General features: G+C 39.8%; 1 protein-coding gene across 1 annotated transcript; it reads left to right on the top strand.

Moving 5' to 3' along the window:
• Nucleotides 1-319: 319 nt before the first annotated feature.
• LOC112494508 lies at nucleotides 320-790 on the top strand. Its single transcript, XM_025086033.1, is given in 2 exon segments — nucleotides 320-617; nucleotides 720-790. Coding segments are annotated over 2 exon segments (369 nt in total).
• The last annotated feature ends 9,038 nt before the right edge of the window (nucleotides 791-9,828 follow it).

Here is a 9,828-nt window from a genome sequence, read left to right as displayed (position 1 = left end):
GGGAAAAAAGAAGCGCCATAGTGGTAAAGGCTTAGTCAACAAAATCATCGACAGTCTACCAGTTGAATTACATATACCTGGCTATCAATACTGTCGACTCGGTACAAAACTAGCGAAAAGACTCGCACGAGGTGATTTGGGTATCAATCCCCTCGACGCAGCTTGCAAAGAACACGATATTGCATACTCGAAGAATCGGGAAAACCTTGAACATAGAGGAGCGGCTGACGGGATACTTGCCAACAAAGCTTGGAAACGTGTCTTCGCGAAGGACGCGAGCATCGGTGAGAAGGCAGCTGCCTGGTCTGTAGCGAACATAATGAACACTAAATCAAAATTCGGTATGGGTATCACGAAAAAGAAGAAGAACCCTAAGAAGAAGATAACGCTGAGAAAAGTTATCGAAGCAGCCAAACGATCGATGACACAAAGCAACGATGCACAGGCAGTAATTCAGTCTGCTCTTAAGGGTGCGCAAACAGTTGTCAAGCAGGCTGGTGGAAAGAAGAATATACGTGCACCACGTGTTCTACCCGTACCATTCAAAGTTGGAGGTTTCCTGCCGTTTCTCGTCCCTATGTTTGCGGGTCTGAGCGCTGCCTGAGCGTTAGCAGGAGGTGCAGCAGGTATAGCCAAAGCCGTGAACGATGCCAAGGAAATCAAGGAACAATTGAAGGAAAGCCAACGACATAATAATGCGATCGAATCTATCGCGCTAGGCAAAGGACTGTACTTGAAACCCTACAAGAAGGGACTGGGCATTCATCTAAAGCCAAAAAACTTGAAGTGAAACTACCACGTCGAGCGTTAACTGATGCAGATCTGCTCAAGTACGCTAGGCTCATGAATATTTCACATTTTCGTGGAATTTTTATGCGGAACGCTATGCCAAAAGGTGGATCGTACAAATACGAATCGGCAATCATCAATCTCGACGATGAGGATGGTCCCGGAACACACTGGGTCACCTACATGAAGAAAAAAGACTCAGTATTTTATTTTGACAGTTTCGGTAATCTTCGTCCACCACTAGATCTCATTAGGTATCTTGACGTTGGTAGTATAAAATATAATTATGAACGGTATCAGAACTATAATACTTTCGAATGTGGCCACTTGTATCTCAAATTCTTATGTGGACAATTAAATCGTAAGAATAAGTATCGTTTATATAAATATGCTGCATAATGTAATATTGTTAATCAAGCATTTGCAATCATGGAAGATTCATTCACGTTAACTTTATCAGGCAATTCTTCTATACTCGAAGCCCAGTACTTTCTCCCAATCGAACTTTCTCGAGATAAAAATCATGCTCTGGGGCTCATCGAATTATTAACCTTTAATTCGATTCCTAACGTGGACACTGGTCACAACAAATTTTACGTGGGTGATGAAGTTATCGTTATACACATTGGTAGCTACGAGATAGAGGATATCGAGAACTATGTGCAGAGTGCGTTGATAGATAAAAATATCCTAATTAGTATTAAGCCTAACAATAATACCCTGTGCAGCAAAATTAAGTGTAACCGTGAAATCAATTTTCAACCTGATGATTCGATTGGTCGCTTGTTGGGTTTTACTCAACGCGTTTTGGAAGCTAATAAATTATATACATCCGACGTACCTGTAGCCATTCTCAAGGTGAACGCCCTGCGAGTCGAATGCAACATTACTACAGGCGCTTACATAAACGAACGTAAGGTACATACCATCCACGAATTCTTTCCGGTTGTAACACCAGGATATAAGATTATAGAGGTGCCGTGGCACGTCATTTACCTCCCAGTATCGAGCGAGACAATAGATCACCTACAGCTTCGAATAGTCGATCAGGGCGGAGACTTGGTGAATTTTCAAGGAGAAATCATAACGATAAGACTACACGTGAAATCCATGTGATAATGGGATCGTGTATAACCGAATGATTGGTAGTAGTTATAATAGCGACTATAATAATGAACCGATATGTCTAAAAGAAATCAGTCATCATCCGCGCTGCAAAGCGTTAACACTTCAAAACGAGTTATTCCTGAGAAATCTGGGGCTCAAGGTCACACCAGTCGGAAGAGGAAACTAAATCGTTCATTCTGCTGCTGCTGCATTATTTTTATCCGCTGCTCACCATGGAGGAAGAAACTTTAAATATTCGAACACCAATCACCTTCGATGAGTCTATAGCGCACTGCGAAACGCATGCACACCAGCCTTACGCATCGTCAACGTTCAATAACAGTGATGAAATACGAATCTCCGTCCAACATCAAGACTTATGTTTACTACCGAGTAGAAGTTCGCTGCATGTATACGGAAAGCTCGTGAAGGAAGATGGTTCTACGGCGGTTACAAACACAACCTTGGTTAATAACGGCATTTGTCATCTTTTCGACGAGATTCGTTATGAAATAAATGGTATAGAGATCGATGGAAATAAGAACGTTGGTCTCACGAGTCTCATGAAGGGCTACCTTTCCCTGACTCCTGATCAACGCTCGGTGATAGATAATGCTGGTTGGATGCAAGGAGAGAAATTGACCAATGCAGCTGGTTACTTTGACGTATCCATACCACTGAGTATGACACTAGGCTTTGCCGAAGATTATCGCAAGATCGTCGTAAACGCTAAGCTCGAGTTGATTTTGACGAGAACAAAGAGCGATGTCAATGCCATTGTACAAACTGCTCCGGAGGAATGCAAAGTTATAATACCGTACGGATAGGATGACGGGATTTAGTAGTCGCTCCTAAGAATTCTCCTGGGATATAGAAATAATCGTTATGTTCTTTAACAATTTGTTGTATCGACTCTTTTTCTTCTTTGTTCAAATGATCTAAGCGGAGAAGTTCGAACAATTTTGAACTTCGTTCTTCGTTGTCAACTGTGAGTTTATTGACTGCTTTAGATTTTTTTGAATGATTGTGACTTTGATGTTTGAATTGATTTTCAAAACTCTTTTGATTAGGGACTTCTTGGGATTTAACAGATTCAGAGGATTCAGTGGATATAGTAGATTCAATAGATTCAGTGTAATAGTAAGAATTGGTAATTTCTTCAAAGTCCCATAACCTAATTTGTGGGGTTTCGATTTCTATTTCTTCTTCAGAGGTGTTAATGGCATAAATGTAACCGATACCTCTATGATTTGTTATCAGAGCATTCCCGAGATAAACGTCTGGACCACCATCTAACCGAGGCACATATCCAGTATAATTTCAGGATTTATTATTCTGATAGGGATCTGGATTTTAGTTCTAGCTGGTAGTACTACTGAAGTCGGAGGTTCGAAAAGGATTTCTCGTCCTTCGAATTCGAGTCGTTGTTTTTTGAAATTGATTGTTGCTTCATTTTTAGTAAAGAATGGCTCTCCGATGATTCCATCTTGTACTATTGGAAAATCGTCTCCTACAATGTGGAAACTTGTGTTGAATTCTTCTAGATGAACTATGATTTCTCCTTGAGTTTCTACATAATTTGATGTAATGCCGTTAAGATAATATGGTCTGCCGTCTAGTATTGGTGTTCCTGGTTTAACGCATTTCCTCTTCATGATATTTAATTCTGCTCTCGTATCTATCATTATCGTAGACGAACCAATTATTTCAGGGGAAAATAATCTTATTGTTGGAGTTCGAGAGAAGTCACCGGATCGAATTGTTGCGACTCCTCGAGAATAGCTATTGGGCGTATTGTTTTGGTCTTCCGACCGTCGCCCCTCGGCTGAAGACTGCTCGTTTCCCGAAATATTTCCGGATGTGCTAGGCACTGTCCTTTCTTTAAGAGAATTATTGTAAGCTCTTTTCCGGCATTCTTGTATTGTATGTCCAACATTCTTGCAATATTGACAAACTACTTGTTCATTGTTCAAATTTAATGGTGTAGTGGATTCGGTTTTTGTATTTTGGTTATTTTGAAAGCCTACTGAACGTTTTCGTTTATAAGAATCTTCTGCTTTATGTCCTAATTTTTTACAAAAGGTACACTCAATGCTAGTGCGAATAGGTGTAACTTTATATTCCTTTGATTTATTTTGTTTGTTGGTGTTAGATGGGGTTTGTATACCTTTCTTGAGTTGCATGTAATGTTGCGTTTTTTTATCAGCTTGTCTAACGGCTAGAATTGCTTTTGATAACGTATCAAGAGGGGTGTTGGATGGTATTCTGACAAGTATTTCTGGATTTACGTTTTGAATAAATCCTTCTGCTGTTTGTTCATCTATCTTTCTTTTAAGTCTTGCTTCATCTACTATAATTCCTTTAGAAATTAGTTTTTTCCGATGCGCTTCTTTTAACTAATCTACCGTTTCTCGATAACGACTGATAAATGATGTGATTGTTTCGTTATCTTCTTGGAATATTTTAGCTAATTCTCATTCACATTCTCTAACAGAGAGGGTATCTGAGTACATTAAATCTAGCTCGTTAATAAAACCTTTGAAATTATTTATTTCCTCATAGACGATCATTTTCCTAGCTTCGTTTTAGCTAATTCTCCTTCACATTCTCTAACTGAGAGGGTATCTGAGTATATTAAATCTAGCTCGTTAATAAAACCTTCGAAATTGTTTATTTCCTCATAGACGCTCATTTTCCTAGCTTCGCCTCTGAGTTTATTTTTGAGTAATCTAACTAATGGTGAAATTACGGCTGGTGATACCAATTCTTTTGCATTTTTACAAGCTCGGATAAAAGTATGAACAGACATATTTGAGCCAGCGAAAGTTGGTACCCCTTCTAATGCATCTTTCAATGAAGAATGTGGTAAATAGATAGAGGTTGTTGATGGTTGTATCTGAGGCGTTGGTACATCTGATATAGATGGTACTATTGGGATTTGTTGATCTTGCGACATTAATAATTCTGGTTCTGTTAAACTTTGAACCCCTTCTAAATATCGCGAATAGGCTCTAGTGACAGGTCTCGTCATAACACTTCGAACTCACCAAACCATCCCACCGCTGCCACCAATTTTTAATGTTACGATTGCTAAATCCGGAAAATCGAGCAATCGTAAATGAGGTTTGTAATATAAAGGATGATTCGTTGGTTCGGTCTACTTTAATAGCACGTCCACGTGTTAATACAAGGCCTATCGAATTTTATGATTTGGAGTTGTGATAATTTCTTAAGATGTGTCTTCGCGGATCAGGGAAAATTATATTTTTAAGTGATTCTTCAGTAGGTAAATCCTTTGGTAAACTTGAAAATTCTATGGGAATCAATTTCCACGGTATGTATTGAATAGAATTGTCTACTTCGTTAACTTGATATTTTGTCGTGTCAAGATCCTTTTGACTCGTTGGTTTTGATTGTTTTTGAGTATATGGTTTATTTAATTGTCTGAATATTTTACGTAACTGATAACTTGATATTTTGTCGTGTCAAGATCCTTCTGGCTCGTTGGTTTTGTTTGTTTTTGAGTATATGGTTTATCTAATTGTCTGAATATTTTACATAACTGAACTTTTCTATCACTTCGTTTAGGCATAAGTCTGTACTTACTCAGATTTTGTTTAACAAGTATATTTGGAATTCCCTCAGTATCCGATCGAATCTCAATTAGGACGTTCAGCGTGAATCAGTCCTGTCCAAGTCCTGATTATGTATGGAATGTTGATCGAAGTTTCGATTTGTAATAATGATTTGGTAGGATAAAGTAGAGGACCTAGATCCAGCTTCAGTTCTACCTTTTTGGAAATAGTAAGAATGGATAGAGGCCCTATACAACGGTTTCAGTTCTATCCGGGAAGGTTACGAGTAATTGTGAATACTCTGATTTTGGTAGCTTGGATAAGTTTAGAGGTACTTGGTATATTTTGACTTCACTCACAACTCTATTTAGAACTTTAGCACACTCGACAACTCTGACGTTGCTCTCTTAATCTCTTTTTACCACATCCGCGAATGCTACTTCTGGCTCCCTTTTTATAGCGGTAAAACTACTTCTGATTGGTCAATGTGACTCCCCTTCTTCAAAATTCTTAATATATCGATTGATAGCTAACCCTTTTCCGATAATCAATATTCCAAGTCGTACTCTGTAATTTGAATCTCCTTGAATGTTATCCGAGAAGATTCAGGCTTATCCGTTTATTTATCATTGTTCAATATTAACAAAGTAAAATACAATATTTAATATTGTTAGTGTAACGTTAATAATGTATTACATTAATTATTGAATTAAATACTTCTAAATATCGCGAATAGGCTCTAGTGACAGGTCTCGTCATAACACTTCGAACTCACCAAACCATCCCACCGCTGCCACCAATTTTTAATGTTACGATTGCTAAATCCGGAAAATCGAGCAATCGTAAATGAGGTTTGTAATATAAAGGATGATTCGTTGGTTCGGTCTACTTTAATAGCACGTCCACGTGTTAATACAAGGCCTATCGAATTTTATGATTTGGAGTTGTGATAATTTCTTAAGATGTGTCTTCGCGGATCAGGGAAAATTATATTTTTAAGTGATTCTTCAGTAGGTAAATCCTTTGGTAAACTTGAAAATTCTATGGGAATCAATTTCCACGGTATGTATTGAATAGAATTGTCTACTTCGTTAACTTGATATTTTGTCGTGTCAAGATCCTTTTGACTCGTTGGTTTTGATTGTTTTTGAGTATATGGTTTATTTAATTGTCTGAATATTTTACGTAACTGAACTTTTCTACCACTTCGTTTAGACATAAGTCTGTACTTACTCAGATTTTGTATAACAAGTATATTTGGAATTCCCTCAGTATCCGATCGAATCTCAATTAGGACGTTCAGCGTGAATCAGTCCTGTCCAAGTCCTGATTATGTATGGAATGTTGATCGAAGTTTCGATTTGTAATAATGATTTGGTAGGATAAAGTAGAGGACCTAGATCCAGCTTCAGTTCTACCTTTTTGGAAATAGTAAGAATGGATAGAGGCCCTATACAACGGTTTCAGTTCTATCCGGGAAGGTTACGAGTAATTGTGAATACTCTGATTTTGGTAGCTTGGATAAGTTTAGAGGTACTTGGTATATTTTGACTTCACTCACAACTCTATTTAGAACTTTAGCACACTCGACAACTCTGACGTTGCTCTCTTAATCTCTTTTTACCACATCCGCGAATGCTACTTCTGGCTCCCTTTTTATAGCGGTAAAACTACTTCTGATTGGTCAATGTGACTCCCCTTCTTCAAAATTCTTAATATATCGATTGATAGCTAACCCTTTTCCGATAATCAATATTCCAAGTCGTACTCTGTAATTTGAATCTCCTTGAATGTTATCCGAGAAGATTCAGGCTTATCCGTTTATTTATCATTGTTCAATATTAACAAAGTAAAATACAATATTTAATATTGTTAGTGTAACGTTAATAATGTATTACATTAATTATTGAATTAAATAATGATTAAATGATTATAATGTGTAGAAGAATATAATGTGTTTTGCCATTGATAATTATAAGGAGTGGGACGTAACAGAATATTTTTTTCCACGGACGCCTTTTTTACCGGTCTGACGTAACACTGATGGCCTACTTTGTTAACGCTCTTGCAGACTCTGCAGTACACCTTATCGCAAAAGTGTTTACGCAGCCAATTTGGCCAAAAAAGTATCTATGGCACTCACGACAATACAATGTGGGGAGAGTCGAATCGCAATTTTCCGAAACATCTAGCGCATTTGTGGGAGCACTTATGCTCTGCCTCGTGCGTGTAAGATCTGTTACATGGTATGCAAAATCCACGACTACCGATCGCACCCCGCATATTTAAAATAGGCTGATAATGCTGCGAATTATTATAATACAGGATGCGGAGCGTTTGCCGTGGTTTCCCTGAGCCGTACGCGTTATCAACTGCTTGCGAACCGTCGTACAGCGGTTTCTCGCCGCTACCTATGCTGTCAAAATTGTAAACAACGATTGCTATACCCCTCGAGGCTAGGTAGCTTTGAAATTTATCAATTTCTGTAATACCGCAACCGTCCGGCGGTATGGCTACAAACGCGTTCGTCACAAGCTCGAGAGCAAATTGTTTTTGTAATTTACCCCGTTGACGCCGTACAGCGTTCCATCGCTCATGCAACTCCCCAGAGCGTACCTCCCCGCGTTCAGCGTGTACCATCGCCGCAGCGAGCGACCTAGGTAGACAGAGATTATCGTTATTTACTATGGTCAGTATAGAGTGTTTTTTTACAAACTCGTGCGCTAATCGCACGCGTCCTGTACCCCGCGGTACTACGACTATACATGACTCGATGACAAAAGACCTATGTATTTGAAGTGCCTAGGCACTCTGCGCGACGGACGAAATCACACCCCACACATCGTTTTCGAAAAGCTCTCGAGCCGGTCTGTACGACAGCCACGCTGCCCCGCACACACAACTGTCGGATTTGATCGTTAGACCTATATAGTCTTGCGCGGTACACGAGCTTATGAGGTACGCGTGTATATCTCTGACTGCCCCTTGTAACCATGATACTGTATTTGTATCAAGTTTTTCGGGTGGCCTCCGGATAGCCATTGTTATTTCCCTCCCGTCTAAACGAAACCTATTTATACGACGCGTCGTTGCGGATCGTATTGTAAATCTATATCCCGGCGGTAGCACGTTGATAGCCATTGCTATTTCACGCCCGTCTAAACGAAACCTATTTATACGACGTGTCGTTTCGGATTGTATTGTAAATCTATATCCAGGCGGTAGCACGTCGTTATTGATATCTCCGTCGGTGTCATCGTCATTCCTCTGTGGTCGAAAAAGGGGGCCACCGCCGATCTGCCGACATACCCCGTCATCCTCTTACTGACTTCTCATTCCTCATGAGGATTAAACATTGACCCTATGACTTCAGAGTTTCGCCCCTTACATTTGTGACGCAATCGGATCGTCTTGCTACGAGGCGGTTTGAGGGAGAAAAATCACGTCACAATATATATATTATAAAGCTGTCTGGTGTGATACATTTTCGCTGATTAGCCTGAACCCTGTATAGAGGAATACGCTTAATGTTTTATTCCCTCCCGCCCGTTACCATTATTGACAAGATATGAGGAGATGGAGGTGAAGGAACCAAAAAAAAAGAAAAATAGATATTTTAAATATATATTGTATATTGCAAGAAACAGTAGCTGTACAATTTTATTAAGAGAATAAACACTTAAGCATGACCACTCTGGGCAGCTGTGGCACTCCGCACGAAGGAGAGGTACTCATGGTTATACACGGAAAATAGCTCCACCAATAACTGGTAAAGTGCCGGCGACCACAGGCCTTTCTTTTCCAAAACCAACCGAAGATCGTCCAATATGTTGTCCCTGGAGGCGTCATCCCCGCGGCGATCGAGCTCCGCAATCAGCGTGTCTTTGCAGCTGTTAGCGCTGTCGGTGACCTCGCGTAGTCTATTTAGTTGGTCGTTCACACAGCACAAGACGCTTTGGCGATTGAGATACGACACTCTCTTCATTACGACCACGAGTGTGTATGCTCTAGCTCTTTTAATGCCCAAGTCGTCGTTACTCATAGATGCAGGCACCGCTGGTTTGAAAATAATAACCCGCTCACCATATGAGTACGTAAAGATTATTTCGTGAGCGGGCGTGGAAATAGGTGTGTTAAAATCCTCAGGTACTTCCTTGATGTTGTCCTCGGCGATGAAGAACTTGTCGATGACGGGGAAGTGTTCGGCGATGATGCCCCAGTCGCTAGGTTCAAACTCCACACCGGAATAATCTTGATTAACGTTGCGTATTACAGGCGATAAGCTTCCCGAGCGATTTAAAGAGAAGTCGGTAATTATTTGTTTCAAAAACGAGCGGTTTAACCCGTACACAGTGGA

This window comes from Cephus cinctus, unplaced genomic scaffold (genome assembly GCF_000341935.2).
Source record: "Cephus cinctus unplaced genomic scaffold, Ccin1 Ccin1_scaffold0057, whole genome shotgun sequence".
Classification (NCBI taxonomy): domain Eukaryota; kingdom Metazoa; phylum Arthropoda; class Insecta; order Hymenoptera; family Cephidae; genus Cephus; species Cephus cinctus.
This window is presented reverse-complemented; position numbering and strand designations above follow the sequence as displayed.